Source organism: Psammomys obesus, unplaced genomic scaffold, assembly GCF_907164565.1.
Source record: "Psammomys obesus unplaced genomic scaffold, mPsaObe1.curated_primary_1811, whole genome shotgun sequence".
Classification (NCBI taxonomy): domain Eukaryota; kingdom Metazoa; phylum Chordata; class Mammalia; order Rodentia; family Muridae; genus Psammomys; species Psammomys obesus.
In genome coordinates, this window is record NW_026596125.1 from 7250766 (window position 1) to 7267828 (window position 17063).

General features: G+C 49.5%; 1 protein-coding gene across 3 annotated transcripts in view; it reads right to left on the minus strand.

The window, feature by feature from the left end:
- The window catches only part of Sh3pxd2a (SH3 and PX domains 2A), a 203561-nt gene extending 197068 nt beyond the window's left edge, over positions 1 to 6493 (minus strand). For all 3 annotated transcript variants that reach the window (XM_055591630.1, XM_055591631.1, XM_055591629.1), the window contains exon 1: positions 5973 to 6493. In XM_055591630.1, the coding sequence (XP_055447605.1) occupies positions 5973 to 6044 (72 nt within the window). In that variant the 5' untranslated portion in view covers positions 6045 to 6493. The remainder of the gene's footprint in view (positions 1 to 5972) is intronic.
- Between the last annotated feature and the right edge of the window lie 10570 nt (positions 6494 to 17063).

A 17063-nucleotide genomic window follows, 5' to 3' on the forward strand; every position in this document is an offset into this window, starting at 1 on the left:
GTGTGTGTGTGTGTGTGTGTGTGTGTGTGTGTGTGTGTGTGTGTGTGTGTGTGCTGCTACCATGGCGACTTGCCTGAGGTTATCCAAGGCCTCTCAGTGGCCTGCCCACTAGTCCAAGGTCCTGACCCTCTCCATTCACCTGCTCGCCTACAGCTCACGTCCTGCAGCCCTACCAGGAAGAGGTAACTCAATCCCTAAGATCAGCCTGTCCAAACACTGACCACCCTGTTGGAAGCTTCCATTATTTTTGGCAATTGTCAGGGCAGAGAACACCATTGGCCCTCACTCAGAACCTATTTCCAAAGCCAGAATCTCCACCTCATTTCCCACACACACCCCTTGTCCTTCCTGTCCCCAGGGTTTCTGTCCCAACCCATTATCCCTTTCCTGGATTCTCAGCACTCAAGGCGAGCAAGTCTGACTACCATATGTATAACCCTATTATTTGTTTTATTTTCTTTAATTAGGAAGCAAAGGGGAACAGAGTTGCCAGTTAGACTTTTCTGGCCAAGAAACCGGTCAGTGACTCAGGATGAGGAAATTAGAAGGCAATTTCCAGGGATGGCGAGGCAAACCCTAAGTCAGAAGTTCCCCCAGCACTCCCTACTTCTCAGGCCCCACTGCCCATTAACTCAGCTGGCCCCAGAATAGCTCTCTGGAAACTCCAATAGCTCTGCTCATATTTCTGAAGCTGGACCCGGTCACACTTGACATCAAGTAGGTTTATTTTTCCCTTCCCCTCCCCTCTGCCACATGGTAACTCCAACCCTGGTTTGCCACCCGCCCCCACCCCTCACCCCCCAAAAAATCCCTCATCCTCAACTCTGAACAGAGCCATGAGAAATGGCTGGCTCTGCTCTCTGGCCCAACGGTCTTGAAGGATGTGGTTGGTTGTTCCATGAGCAGGGAGCCTCATCAGCCCTGTGAATCACCCCTGGATCACTTCCCTCTACAGAGGTGAAATGGTCCGTGTGTGTGTGTGTGTGTGTGTGTGTGTGTGTGTGTGTGTAAGAGAGTCACACTCTCACAATCAGGGAGATGGAGAGCAGGCACAGTGCTGGGCTCTGTGTGTAATCTGGCTAGAATCCTCCTCGTCCTTAACTGGAGCAACCCCTCTTCTCTATGAGCCCACTTTCTTTCTCTTCTCTGCTCATCAGAAATGTACCACTAGGCTCCTGTGCTGAGCCAGGAGCCTCTCCAGGTCTGAACAGCTGCTCTCTGTTTACTGGGGTCATGTATGCTGGGTGCTTTCCACAGAGCAAGCAGGCCAACGTCCCACCGGGCCCTCAACAGCTGGGCCCTTCTTTCTGCCTAGTCTTGCTTTTTCTCTCAGCGTCCCCCAGGGCTCTGAGATATACTTCAGTGTTTTGGTGATGAGAACAGCTACAGTGGCTGCCCAGAAACTTCCTCACAGTGCTGTGAGATTACAGGTGAGGATACTGAGCCCAGAGTCACTGGTATACACACACACACACACACACACACACACACACACGGTTAGGATGTGCCAGAGGCAGTATTTGAACCCCAAACTGTGCAATATCACCTCTTCCACAAGGCAAGGCTCTAAAGAGGGGCCCTTTCCAATCTGAGGCTGTACCTCTCACTCCTGTGGACTGAAACGATAATCTCAGCCTTAGAAGATAAAAATGAAGAGCAGACAAATGAATGAGATCAGTGCCAATTCCTAAAAACACTGCTCCCGGGACCACAACCAAAATCTGTGGTGATCTAAATGCAGGGAAAATGTATTATTTCATGGGCCCGCCCTTCATCCAGTCTCTCCAGGAGTCACTGGAGACAGACACTGTTCTCCCAGAACTCTCCACGCCCAGGCAAAGCCAATGCGTTGCACATGATGAGCAACCCTTCCAGAAAGGCAGCCGTCAAATGCCGCCCTGTGTCACCCTCTCAGTGTCACACAGGCCTGTGCCTGGACTCACTAACTCCACTCGAAGTGGGAACAGCCCTGTATTAGGCTTCTCCTTGGGAGATAAGCCTGTGTTTAGGAGATAAACTAACCTGTGCTTATAAACCTCCTATCTGTTTATTCAGAGAATGTAGATCTCACTGAAGCTAAGTGAGAATCCCAGGCAACTAGTGAGCTTCACCCAGCTTTGGTTAATCCATCTGTACTAAGGCTCATGGCAGTACACGCTCTCGTGCCCACGCGCGCGCGTGCGCGCGCGCGCGCGCACACACACACACACACACACACACACACACAGTACAGCAGCTCTGGTTCCCAGGAGAGCATGCCCATAGCATTGGGCACCATGGAAGGTAGCCGCTGACACTGGCTATTATTTGCATTCCCTAGAGTCCTGTGGAGGATCAGAGCATTCACGACTGGTATTTGTCTGAAATAAACACTCAGGAAAGGAAATGACTGTGAAAGCAGGACAACTCCCAAACGCAAACAGACATAGCGTCTCCTTTGCTTGGATAAACAAGCTTTTCTCGGCCACCATACGGCTCAAAACACACCTGTTCACACCCGTGAGTGCAAAGGACTCTGTTTCTAAACTCACAACCCTGTCAGAAAACTCTCCAATGCAGGCAGCTATGCCCTGCAGCTGGCATCTGCAGGGCCATCTTAAAGACAAAGGGTCTGAGGCCAAAGCCGTTTTACCTAGGTAAGGTCTCCCAAGGAACAGCTCAGGAGAGGTAGAGCAGGAGCCCAGCTCCCAGGGAGGCCCACCCAAGCCACAGCTGCTCACCCTTCCCAGTCCCACCCGAGACAGAGGCTGGCAGAGAGGAGGGAAGCCAAGGGCCGGCTGCACCTTGCACATGATGGAGGATGGAGGCCACTTGTCTGCCTTTCGTAAACAGACCCAGAGCACCAGACACCCCCACCCCCACCTCGACTACAGCTGCCCGTGCTCTTGAGGATGTGCACACACTCTATTCGGTGTCCTGAGAGAACCTTTGCATGCGTTCCCAGTGTTCTGGAGCTAGTGCTGCTCCTCCTGAATGGCTCCAAGCCTCCCTCACCAGCAAGCCCTGGCTAACGTGCATGTCCGTATAAACCTCTGCTTGGCAATTCACCAAGGCACTGGCTCAGCATGCTCCATCAGTGCAGGGAGGTCGGAAGGGGACATGCTTCTCCAGTGTAGAGTTTACCAGGACGTACGTGACTGGAGTGTGACTTGTCCTGCCAGATAACCATGCCAGAGTGCCTTATCCACAACAGTTGCCCTTCCTGTGTGGGGTATCTACTATACAAGGGTCAAAACAGGAGGGGACCCCCTCAGAGCCCCATTACGCTTTCACTTATTGGACACCCCTGTATCAATGCCCCAAACGCGGAATGATGTCTCTCTCTTCCTTGTCAACTTCAACCAGACTTTGGGTGACTTCAGTAGACAGAGCCCGCGCCACAGGCTAGAGGCCACTTAGCCTCAGTGCTCTGACTAGCCACCTTGTAAGAAGCCCACCTGGCTCCTGCTTCCCTCATCTGTACGTGAAGGGCCCGCCCTGGCCGGCTCCACAATGCCTCATCGTATAGCACACTCCTTTCATTGTTTTCTAGAACTCTGTGCGATCCCATCTGCTAGGTGACATCACTCTCCACCGCAGGAATCACATCATCCATTCATTCTCACACGGAAGTGGAGATGACCCAGGAAACACTCTGTCTGCAGAAAGGGAGGAAATGATCATTTCAAGGGAAGTAGACAGGACTTCTTTTGTATTTCCCACACAGTACACTTTATTATCAAACTTAAAGTGCCGAGTCTCTCTTCCTCTCAGCCAGACCATTAATAGCTATTTCTCAAAAACCTTCTCAGTCAGACTCTCGCCAATGGCTAGCTACTATTTGCCGAGTGCTTAGTATGTACCCAGAACTGGGCTATGTCTTTCACAGGGAGGTTGTCATCTAATTCTCCCGACAGCCCTTTACTGTTATTATCCTCACTTTAAAAGTGAGGAAACAAGGGCTGGAGAGGTGGCTCGGCAGTTACAAGCACTGGCAGCTCTCTCAGAAGACCCCAGTTCAATTCCCAGCACCCACGACGGCTCAACTGTCTCTAACTCCAGATCCAGGGATCCTACAGCCTCTCCCGGCTCTCTGCTGGCATGGTATGCTAGTGGTGCAGACACACATGCAAGCAAAACGCCTGTACATATAAAATAGTTAAAAAATTCCCTTCAAAATAAGGACACCGAGGTCCATGAAGTTTTAAAGAATGAGCATTATGTGGCACAGTTAGTGGGTAGGCCAGCCTGGAAAGACCAAACACTAGCCTATTCTGCCTTTCAATACTTTCCAGAGCAGGGTCTTGGTTCTGTTGGCTGCTACTTTGTAGCCAGTGTGCCTTACGTTGTAATCTCCGGCCTAGCTGTTTAGAACTAACTGCAATGTTTCACGTAAAATCCAGCACCGGAAAAGCACCTGCTAGGGTCTCAGGGCAGAGACTGCCATCTGTTGAAAGCAGTGTGGGCCTCACCTGAAGGCCGGAAAAAAAAGAATCCTTATAACAGCATGCAGTGCCCCCCAAAAGAGGTCAAGAATGTTGGCACCCTACTTACCCCTGGGATGTGAGGAAATGGACAAGGGTGGCCACCAGTGACCCAAGTTTTCCCTTTTTATTCTAGGACTGAGAACAGAAGTGCAGCAAACTTACTAGTCAAGGGCTCTCCTACTGAGCCACCTCCTCAGCCCCTAGAGGAGTTTTGTTTTTGTAGAAGCTTTCAACACAGTTGGAAAGGATCCCTGACTGTGGGTCAGGGAATCCCCACTCCCCCCCCCCACACACACACACACACACGCACACACACAGAGACCCACCTCTTTCTCTCACCACTCAACCTCCTTCCCAACCTGAATCCAGCCTCACTAGTCAACTGCAGAGAACCCTGTCTTCAGGTCAGCTGCGATGCCAGCAGAAAGAGTAGCTCCGGGCTGGTATTACACCACAAACCCAGCCTCCTTCCAACAGGGAAATAAAAAGCACTTCGGAGACTAATGTGCAATCTAGGGCATCAACCAACAGCCTGTTTTAATTGTTAAAATTAATGCCTTGAGCATTCTAAATGCTCCCTTAAATCCTAATTTGCAAGTAAGAGGCTGCCCTACTATCCCCAAGTCTTCTGAGCTTTGGGTCTTTTACTGTGGCTTTCTATCTCAAGTCCAGGACCAAAGCTCAGCAAGCCATCCTCAGGCAGCAAGGACAGTGTTTACTTCCAAAGGTGTGAAGGATTGGAAGACAGGACTGGCTGAGATGAAAGGGGACTGTCACACACTCTGAAGCCCAGCTGGTCAACCTTAGCCTCTTCTCATTAAGTTTGGGTAAAGAAGGGGGAGGGGCGGCGGGGCAGTCAACCGTGCCTCCGAGACCACAGACCACATTTGCCTACTCGTGTCTGGAGTCAGAGCATCACTTACGAGGAAATGACCCTAGCGAAGGGTCACGTCCAGAGGAGGGATAAAAGGAAAAGCCACAGTTCTCCTCACACCGCGGGATACAATGGTTTTAAGAAGGAAATCAAAGCTCGAAGCGAAGGGGGGGGGGGGGGCGGCAAAGCGCTTCCTCTGTCCCCAGACCCCAACCGGTGCAGGCAGAGCAGCAAATGTGGAAGGCAGAAAGAGAAGCATGGGTCCCGGGTCAAAGCCACTGAAAGCATCCCGGGCCGAGTGAGCGTGAGCGTCCGGTGCCCCTAGGGAGCGTGGCGAAGATGCTCTTTCCCGAAGGAACTGCTCCGCAAGGGGCTGACGAAAGCTTCCCCCACCATCCATCCAAGCTGCGGGAGGACACATGACTTCACCGTCGTAACAGACAAGGGCAGCCACTTGCCAATTGCAATGCCAAAAAAAGAAACCCGGGACAGGGGAGTGGAGGGAGGACAGAAAAGACTTCCCTAGAGATCACAGCCCTGCGAACAAACTCCGGAGTCAAGGGCGCCCCTGGGAGCGTGAATCTCTGGTACTGCCCCCCCCCCCGGCCGGGGTCAGGGGAAGCAGTACTCACATAGTGCTTGGAGGGGCTCCTCCGCTTCTCCACGTCCACCACGGTGGCATCTTGCACGCAGTAGGCGAGCATCTTCCCCACAAAGAGAGTGGCGCCCCCCGGCGGCGTCACCTTCTCATCCCGGCCGGGTTCCGGCTCCTTCTCCCGTTGCCCGGGTCCCCGCGGCTCTGCGCCACCCCTGCCGCACGCGCCGTTCCCCGCCCGGGCTCTCGGTACCCACAGCCGCGGCTCCCGGGCAGGCGACTGTCGTGGAGGGCACGAGGGCTCCGTGCGCCCCGGGCTGCTCCCGTGGGCCTGCCGCGCGCCCCTTCCCTCCCGCGCCGCCGCGCTGCGCTCGCCGGCCCGCTCTCTCTGCCGCCCGGTGGGGCCGGCGGGAACTGGCGGCGCAGAGGAGGGCCGGGGGTGTGTCCCGCCGGCGAGGGCACCGGGCGGGGGCCGGGCCTGCTGTCAGCGCGCCGGGGAGGGGCCGGCGGCGCCCCTGGGCCGCGCTCGGGCTCCTGGGGGCTCGGCGCTGGCCGACGCTGTGGGCGCAGGAGGCGGAGGCGGGGCGGGCAGGGAGGGGAGGGGAGGGGAGGGGAGGGAGGAGAGCGCGGCGAGGGGAAGCGCGGGGAGGGGCTCCGGGCCGGGGGAGGGGCTCGGGCGGACGAGGGGCCGCAGCCCGGCGAGGCGTGGGAGGGCTACTCTACTGGGCTGGGCAGGCTCGGGGAAGGGGAGCCCAGCGCGCCCCCATCCCGGCTTTCTGTCTCCCAGAGGATCTGTGGCCACCTCTCCGTCCCTTGTACCACGGCCATCTCCCCAGATCTCTTCAAGGAAAAGTAGTTTATTACCCGCCTGTTACTGGCTACAGCTCCAAGAGAAGACCAGCACGGAGAAGAGACGAGCGTCCGACCTTCGAGCCAGCCTTCTCTTGATGAACCACCTGACCCCCTGCAGGTCACCACGGGTGAATTCTCCCCGGAAACGAGGTCTATTGATCTGCTGCTGCCTTCACCATCGATCAGGGCCTGTGTAACTAACCTGCGACATCATTCCCAATGACAAGGTTACAAACACCACTTTAGCCTTAGGTCCGGCCTCCCCCGGGACGCTCCCAGGGCTGGCAACCGGGAAGGGAGCACACAATGGTGGGAAAATCCACTGTGATGGGGCCAGACCGTCACTAGCTCCAGGCTCTGGCTTTCTCACCATCCCTCCCCCTGGTCTGGAAAGCTGAATTTCGAAGTCGTTTGCCCATCTCTGATCTTGGAGCACAATTTTGCTTAGGTCACCCTGCCCCCATCGATTTCACTTTTTTTTTTTTCCTACTTTCAAATATTTAACGGAGTAGGTGTTTTCATAACGAATCCAATTGTTTCACAATACAATAATGTTTTGTGCTTGGACACCAACGGAGAGCATCCGAAATGAGGGCAAAGGATTTTGTGAAATTTTTTTTTCCTTGTCAGAAGCCCTGGGCCAATCTGAGAATCTCTTACCCACCGTGATCACATGATCCAGCCTGAGAAGGGACACACAGACACTGAACCTTTACACCCGGAAGACCTGAAGCCAGATGCAGGACGGGGTTAAGAAGCTGACTCGCTGGGTGAGAGCACTGGCTGAGGCGGCTGGAGAAAAGCTGGCTCCACATTAACATCAGTTGTTAAATTTACGGAGGACCTGGGTTCAGTTCCCAGCATCCACGCAATGGCTCGAAACCACCCATAACTCCAGTTCTAGGGGTCAGATACCCTCTTCTGACTTCCTTGGACACCCAGCACGGTGCACATACATATATGCTGGAAAAACACTTACACACATAATTTCTTTTAAATATATATATATATAAATTTTTAAAGAGCTGAGCAAGCATAACTGCCAGAGTTCAGATCCCCAGTACTAAGGTAAAAACCAGGGGTGGCCAGGAGCCTGTGACCCTAACACTATGTAGGACAGAGCCAGGAGGAATGCTAGCTGGCTAGCCAGCTGGCCACAGAAACAGTAAGTTGTAGGTTCAGTGAGAGACCTTGTCTCAAGGAAGAAGGTGGCGACCCAAGAGCAAGTGTGTACACACACACACACACACACACACACACACACACACACACTGACGCACGCACGCACGCACGCACACACGCACGAGCCAGATGGATACAGGAGTCTTGACGTCTGGCAGAAGACCTCTTTAACAGTGGCAGGAGAGCCTTGCTGATGCTGGCAGGAGGCTAGAAGAAGGCACTCCCTCAGCAGTGGTGTTTGGTTAACCAGGAATGTCAGAGCTGCATCTGTCTTCCCAGCAAGGCTTGTTCCCCAAAGCTTCACCCAGAATATACAGTCAGCCCTGAGCTGTGGAAGGTGGGAGGATGCCCGCCCAGCCCCGAGTCCTCTCTAATACTGTCAAGACAGCCAGTGTGTGTTTCAGGATAATCCGGTCCACGGAAGCACTCATCACTCTTCCTCCGTGGCTGGCCAAGGTTCTAGAAGTGCTAATTAATCCTGATAAGCCCCTGGTGGGGGACAGTGTTTGGCTGTGGGGGAAATGGAGGAGAAGACTCAGTCTGCTGAGGGATTGGGACAGGCTTGAGAATCAGAGTTAGCTCAGCCAAAACAGCACCAGCTTGGCCCCAAGCCGCCGCTCCCCCTTGGCCCCGACTGCACTGAACAGAACACCAACCATAAAAAGCCTTGGAGAGATGGCTCCATGCTGCCACCATCCTGGCAACTTGGTGCTCACCTGCCTGGTGTCAGCCTTTGCCTGCCTAGGAAAATCCAGACAAGCTGAAATCTCTCAAGTTGAGGTCCTTAAGCACAGCTTGAACATACATTCTTGTTCCTCATTTTGCTTCTGAATTTTATGTCAATAAAAACAAACAAACAAAAAACTAAGGGGCTGGAGAGATGGCTCAGTGGTTAAAAGTACTGGTTGCTCTTCCAGGAGTCCTGAGTTCAATTCCCAGCAACCACATGGTGGCTCACAACCATCTGTAACGGGGTCTCTCTGTCTCATGATCTCTTCTGTCATGCAGGTATATATGCAAATAGAGTGCTCATATATACAAATAAATATGTCTAAAAGAAGAAGAAGAAAAAAAAAAAGCCTGAGCTGGGTGTGGTGGCACATGTCTTTAATCTCAGCACCTGGGAGGCAGAGGTAAGTGGTGCCCCTGAGTCTGAGGCCAGCCTGGTCTACAGAGTGAGTTCCAGGACATCCAGGGCTACACAGAAAAAAAAAAAACAACACAAAAAACCTGTCTCATACCCTCACACATGAAAGAAAGGAAAGAAAGAAAGAAAGAAAGAAAGAAAGAAAGAAAGAAAGAAAGAAAAGAAAGAAGAGAGAAAGAAAGGAAGAAATTGCTGAATATCAGCCTCAAGCCCACCGGATGCTGTCAGAGTGTACACAGGTTTTTCACACCAGTAGGAGAAAAGATCTTTGAATGTGAAGTGGGACGAGCTTACTTCCTACTTCTCCCACCAGTGTTCCCAGAATGACTTCTGGTTTGCCGAGTACCTCCTGTAAAACCCACACTTTTTCTAAAGGAACAGAATTCGGCAGAGTTTGACTTGTAGACAGAACCTGTGTCTGATGTAGGTACACAATGCTCTGTGTTGAAAATGTCAGCCCAAACACACAGCTGGAGATGAGATGAACCCCAACTGTCACCTCCTCCTATGAACGGGTGAGTCCAACCCAAGAACACTACGTGAACTCAAATGAGGAACTGGAGATGTAACAATGAAAAGAGAAAAAGCTGAGGATAAATAATGATAAGAGTGCCCAAGAGAAAGATGCAAACTCTGAGCTCAAACTCCTCAAAATCTGATGATTCTCAAAGCCCTTAGGAACAAACAAGCAAGCAAACTTGGACGTTGGTGGCACCTGTTCTGTCCCTACCCTCAACGGAAGCATTTCTGCCACCTGCCTCACCTTCCACGCAGAGTATGGCTGCAGATGTCCAGGCCGCTCTGCTGATGGCTGAGATCACGCTGACAGTTGTAGACATGGCTGCTGCGAAGGGCTAACTAGACGAGCTGGAGAGGGGTCTCAGAACAGGCCTGCTCCAACCTGGGCTCCCACCCCAGATCCACCACAAGCCAGCCTTGTGACTGCAGAGCCCTCCGGGATCTCTTCAGTTTCCTTCTAGACATGGATGGTGATGAACAACTGTTCCTTCGCCTAAGTCTCCCATCAGCCCATCACCTAGAGATGTGCAGCTTGAGTGACCTTTGGGGCTCCCTCCTGGCCAAAGTGATAGGGGACATCCAAGGCCTGGCATGAAACATTCCCAGGGTTTATACTTCTCCTCGTACAGGCTTGTTTGAAACATTCCCAGGGTTTATACTTCTCCTCGTACAGGCTTGTTTTAGAACTGGCCCTCACTATTAGCTTGTGTTTAGGGGCATATCCAGAGGATGCCAGCCCAGCCCACCCCCTGGCTCCTGGATTGGAGTAGAAAGTGAGGTCAACTTCCCAGGAAAGTCATTTGCTAGCTTTAAATTTTTTTCTATCATTTATTTGTTTGTTTGTTTGTTTATTGTGGGTGTTCTGTCTGCATGTATGTCTTTGTACCATCTGAGTTCAGTGCCAAGGAAGGCCAGAAGATCATTAAATCCTCTGGAACTTGAGTTAAAGACAGTTGTGCTGGGAATCCAATCTAGGTCCTCTGGAAGAGAAGCCAGTGCTCTTAAGCGCTGAGCCATCACTTTAGCCCTCCCTCCTTTTTTTTTTTTTTTTTTTTTTTTAAGACAAAATCTCACTATGTAACCCTGGCTTTCCTAGAACTCACCCTGTAGATCAGACTGACCTCAAACTCACAAAGACCCATATGACTCAGTCTCCCCATTGCTGGAATTAAAGGTGTGTGCACCATACCTGCCTGTGGTAATGGTGCAGGCCTTAATGCTATCGATTGGGAGGTCCAATGGGAATCAAGAGTTCAAGGCCAGTCTTAGCTACATGAAACACACACACACACACGTGTGTGAGAGCACAGGCACACACACACAAATCTTTTTTGATAAAGTATTTTTCATTGTGTATATTAGACATTGAGTATGTTTTCCCCCTCCGACCCAGACTTCTTTGTTTCCCTAGAGCAGTGGTTCTCAACTTTCCTAACACTGTGGCCCTTTAATTCAGTTCTGCATGTTGTCCTGACCCCCAACCATAAAAGTATTGCATTGCAGGGCTGGAGAGATGGCTCAGAGGTTTGGAACACTGGCTGCTCTTCCAGAGGTCCTGAGTTCAATTCCCATCAACCACATGGTGGCTCACAACCATCTATGGTGAGATCTGGTGCCCTCTTCTGGTGTGTTGTATAAATAATAAATAAATTAATTTAAAAATATTTCATTGCTACTTCGTAACTGTAACTTTGCTACTGTTATGAATCATACTGTAAATATCTGATATGCAGGATATCTGGTATGTGATTCACAGGTTCAGAATCACTGCCTTAGACAGTTTTTACTTCTATGTTTATGTCATGTAGACACATATACATATGAGATTTTAATGTATCTATACAAAATCTATATCAAAATTTGTCTTTCTGAAACTGGCTAAATTTGTTTGACAAAGCGGTCTCCAGTGGCATCTATTTTCCTGCAAATGGCCTACATCTGCTTTCTGGAAGACTCCGCTGCACATGCACCATGCTTTCTTTATTCACTCCTTTGGGACTGGAATATAGGTTTCCTTGATAGGTTAGTTTTTGTGAAGAGTGCTACAGTGTATAGCCACCTCTGGGAAGTTGGCTTAGAGTTGTATGGGTTAATATCCAAAATATAAATAATATCGCTGAGTTGCATTAGAAGGTCTACTTTTAGTTTTCTGAGGACCCTCCATGCTGACTTCCACACTAGCTGCACTAGTTTGAACCCCAGGGTATATGGGTTTCCTTTCTTTGTTTGTTTGTTTGTTTTTTGAGCCAGGGTTTCTCTGTGTAGCCTTGGCTGTCCTGCACTTGCTTTATAGACCAGGTTGGCCAAGAACTTACAGAGATCTGCTTGCCTCTGTCTCCCTGAGTGCTAGGATACAGGCATGTGCCACCACTCTGAGAGCTGGGCTCCTTTTCATAGGCTTCTTCTTTCTTTGCTGTTGGACATGGGGAAGTATGGGGCACCAGAGTTGCACAGCCCCAGAGTTGTCTACACAGCCCCACTGTTAATTGCAGTCATGATAACAAGTAAAGGCTGCTTGCTCAGCCATCAGCTGGTAAGAGCCACCTCCCTGTGATGCCCCAGGTAAGATTCTCATCAGGCAGGTCTCCGCCACTTGGATTTCTAGCCTTAGAAGATGACCAGGCCCCCAGAATACCAGAAGGAAATCTGGTAGCTTGAACAATCAAAGAAGCCAACAACACAATTAGATTCATAGAGAGAGAGAGAGAAAAAAAAAAAAAAACATTGTTCTATAACTCTAGGCTGCTTCCCTATTCCTGCCCAGACATCTGGTCCCCAGGCTAGCGCACTATGTTTGAAGGCCTTCAGAAATGAAGATGTGGATGGTTCCTTACTATGTAATCTCAGCTACTCAACAGTGACATGCTGGCTAGGTTAGAGGCATCTGAAGGGAAGGAACCTCAATTGAGAAAATGCCTCCATCAGATCTGACTGTAAGGCATTTTTGTGATTGGAAATTGGTGAGGGAGGGCCCAGTCCACTGTGGGTGGGGCCATCTCTGGGCTAGTTGTCCTGGGTTCTAAATGAAAGCAGGCTGAGCAAAAGTCATGGGGATCAAGCCCCTAAGCAGTACGCCTTCATGGCCCCTGCATCAGCCCCTGCCTGTTCCTGTCCTGTTTGAGTTCCTGCCCAGACTTCCTTTAGCATTGGACGATGATGTGGAAGCGAAAGTCAAATAAACCCTTTCCTCCTCAAGTTGCTTTGGTCATGGTGTTTCATCACAGCAGTAGAGAACTTAACTAACACAGGTGAATTCCCAACATCCTCTTAGTATAAAAGATCACTCTGTATACTCTGCTTGAACCACAAACCACCCTAGATTTTTATTTTCAAAATCCCCTAGGTTTTCCAGAAGCCGGTGAACTCTGGCTTGGCCATGGAATGACAAATAAAAAAAAAAGAAGAGAGGAAAAAAAATCCATTGGAGAATTCAAAAGCTTTTTTTTTTTTTAATTATAGCCTGAGGCTAACAAATAAAAAAAAGAATTTGTTTTTACTCCACCCCTTCCATTTTCTTTCATTTCTCTCTTCAAAAATGTCTTTGAAATAAGTTCCTTGTCCTGTTTGAACCCATAAGTTTGATAGTTTTCAGGTTAAAAAAAAAAAAATTTTGAGATACTCAAGGGCTCAAGGTTGTGTGTCTTCAGCACAAACCTCCCTGCCCCCACTGCCGCCTTATAAAGCAAAAGGTCTCCCCGACTGTTGGCTCATTTCTTACCCAAATGGTAACAAAGGCAGAGAAAGGCTTAGCATCTGGGCTGATGACCTGGGCTAGCTGAGATGTGGGCATCGGTAAGTAATCCGCCAAAGGTGAGCAATCAACCTGATAAATCAACCTGGTTCATCTTCCTTCCTGAAACATACAGTGTGTGTCTTCTTTAGGACTCAGGCTTACAAGCATGAGGCACTGGCTGGAGCTGTCTAAAGGAGGACGGGTGAGACTCTGTCTCAGGTGCGGCCTTATTTGGCATGAAGAAACACCATGACCACGACAACTCTCAAAAAGGAAAACATTTAATTGGTGCTGGCTTCCAGGTTCAGAGGTTTAGTCCATTATCTATTGCCATGACAAGAAGCATGGGGGCATGAGGGCAGACACGGTGCCATAGAAGGAGCTGAGACTTTTTACATCTTGATCTGAAGGCAGCAGAAAGAGTGCCATACTGAGCATGGCTTGAGCATCTGAGACCTCAAAGCCCACCCCTAGTGACACATTTCCTCCACAAAGCCACACCTACTCCATTGAGACCACACCTAATAGTGCCATTCCCTGTGGCATTATTGGGGCCTATGGAGCCTGTTGGGATAATCTTTCTGTACACTGAGTGAAGATGTTTCTCTGTCCTTCCCCACCTACCTAAGGCACCTTCTGATTGGTTTCATAACCAGAGCTGAACAGCCAACAGCTAGGCAGGAGAGGACAGGCAGGACTTGCAGTCAGAGATAGGAACTCTGGGAACAAATCAGGATTCACCAGACAGACACAGAGGCAGTCAGAGGTACCAGGACTGAGAAGCAGTAACAGGCCATGTGGCAAACATGGCTGGAATAAAAGGGTTAATTAAGTTATACAAGATAATTGGGAACAAGCCTAAGCTATAAGGCTTAAGAGTTCATAAAAAATAAAAGTTCTTTATGTTATTATTGGGAGCTGGCAGGTTGAAGCAGTCCTGCTAGGGGCCATTTTTATTCCAACCACCACGGCTCTATTTATAGTATACAGTAGTTTCTCATTGAGTCACAGATATCTGGACATCTTGAATGAGTAGCATCAGGAAGTAGCAAACCCTTGAAAATACAAGCAATAATTTTCTTCTTTCCTTCTTTCTTTCCGTGTACATATACATGTGTGAACCTTCCGTTTCTGCCTCCCTCGCGCTAACACTGAAGACTGCACCATTAAAGCAGGCTTTTTGTTTTATTTTCTGACTGTTGACTTTTTTTTCTCTGCTTCTTTACAAAGGGGTGGGAAGCCTCTTTGCGCGAGAGTCCACAGACCCCTCTATCCAGATATAACTAAGGCTCATTGTCTGCCCCTGGGGGCCAGTTGCAAGTTTGCTAGGAAAGAAGGATCTGATTGGCTCAGGTTGGGTCGTGTGTTCAAGCTGACTCACACAATAGTCATCAGGTCCAGTTATGTAGAAGAAACTTGATCGTGAGCAAACTGATGAGGGACTCAATTAGAAGGAGGGCTGGTACAACACTTTTTCTAGGAAAGAGGGTCATGAGTCCCAGATACAGCTACCTCATTATTGTTCACTTTTTAGAGAACCTCATTAATCGATTAATTAATTTATCTTTTCCATTTAATTACTGAGGGTGGGGCATGTGTGCCATAATGAAGTGTATCGAGGTCAGAGGACAACTTGTGGGAGTCAGTTCTCTCCCACCAAGCAGGTCTTGGGATGGAAATCAGGTCAGCGGGCTTGGCCATAGACATATTTCTTTACTTAGCCACCTCACCAGCCTGATAATTTATTCACTAAATAAGTGTGTGATGTTGCCAGCATGAGAGACCCACTCCACTAGGAACCGGGGCAGTGGTCCGAGGCTAGCTTTTGTAGAAGATAAGTGTGGATCAAAAAAAAAAAAAAAAAACTCGCTAAAAGGAACCTGGAGAGATGGCTCAGTGGTTAAGAGCTCAGACTACTCTTCCAGAGGACCCAGGTTCAAGTCCCAGCACCCACAGGGTGGCTTACAGCCATCTGTAGCTCCAACACCCCCTTCTAGCATCTGTGCACACCATTGAGGGAAAGATCTTTATATGGACATTAACAGTTGTAAATATAAAATTATAAGAGTGGTGAATTTTATTTAAGCAGAGCAAACATATACTAAGGTATAAAATATGAGGATGTGGATGAAAAGCTTTACATTTTAAAAGATTTTAAACAATGTAAAATAAATCCACCCCCACCAATCCCACAATGCACTGCACATCTGCAGAAATGAAAGATGGGTTTGTTGTTTTTCAGCACAGGGGCCCTGTTTGGGGGCACGGGAGGTCTGAGGTTTTCAGGTCACCAGCTTGGGCTTTGATCATGGTCTTGAGGTGGAGCGCAGGGAGCTGGAGCCGCAGAGTGGCCTCTGTTTGGTGGGACTCTGGGGACCCTGGTGACACCGACAATCGTAACTCTTGAGCCTGGTTTCTGTGCTCATGTGCTTGTGAAGTACTGAAAGTGTTTTAAGAGGTTTTATTGTTGCTTTAGCTTTTAGTTTATTATTTTTATTTTTCTAGAAATCTTTTTTTTTTCCTGGTGTCTTTTTCTGTCTCTCTGTCTCTCTCTCCCTTCTCTGAACGTAACCAGTTTTCTGGTTCATTAACTTCTTGGGAGGCATATTAATCGGTGTATTTTTAAAAAATAAATTAGTCCCTTCAAGAAAACAGTGCCATGCTGTGCTCTTCTGCAAGCTGGCCTTGCAGCTGGGGTGATGCTGCTGACCACAGGGCTGTCGTGGGCAGGGCCAGGGCTGGTCAGCCAGCACACTTCGTAAGTGCAAGCATTCTGTGCATCTGCACTAGCCACATTCCCTGAAGATGTGGGGCAGCAAGGAGGGGGTGGTGGCTGCTCGCTAAGTCCCCTGTGTGCTGTGCTGGGGATTGCAGCGGGAAAGTTCTGCCCTTGTGTCTCTAATCTCACAAAAGGAGAGCCATGCTTTTGTGAAGCTCAGTCTAGCCAGCAGTAAATTATGCACTAGAGAACCATTACATTTGGGCCCTTTTAGCTTGCTTCTCTCTCTCTCTCTCTCTTTCTCTTTCTCTTTTCAACTACAGGGTTTCTCTGTGTAGCCTAGGCTGTCCTGGACTCGCTTTGTAGACCAGGCTGGCTTCTGACTCACAGAGATCCGCCTGCCTTTGCCTCCCCAAATTCTGGCATCACAGGCGAGCACCACCAGATCTGGCTTAGCTCGCTGCTCTTACTGTCTGTTCAGCACGCCTTTAATGAAAGCTACAAGAAATAAGTTTTGTGTTGAGTGTGCCCCTCTTTTGTGCCCACTAGGTGTTGGCTATTGTGGCGAGAACCGACGGCTTACACCCTCAGGGCCCTGGAAAACCCCATCCTTTGAAGCCAAGACTCTTGGCCACTCGTCTCTGTTGTCTAGTGCAACTGAAGTGGCCTGTTCAGGCGTTTAGAAGCAAAATGGAATTTTTTCACCATAGAGATCCAGGGAGCCCTGTGGACAACGCTGAGTAAGAAGTGGTTATATCACTAGAACATCGGAACACACACTAAGTACAAGGAAGATGGCCTGCTTGCTTACGAGGCACACACTCCCAGACACCTGACACAGCAAGTATGAGCTAAACATTTGTCCCATGAGTGGTTGCCTCTTAGGAAGAATATTTAAAAGAGAACAGTTGAAGGAAACTCTGGCAAGTGAAATCCAACTTCCAGAGTCCTGATTTTCTCACTGACTTATACAGAG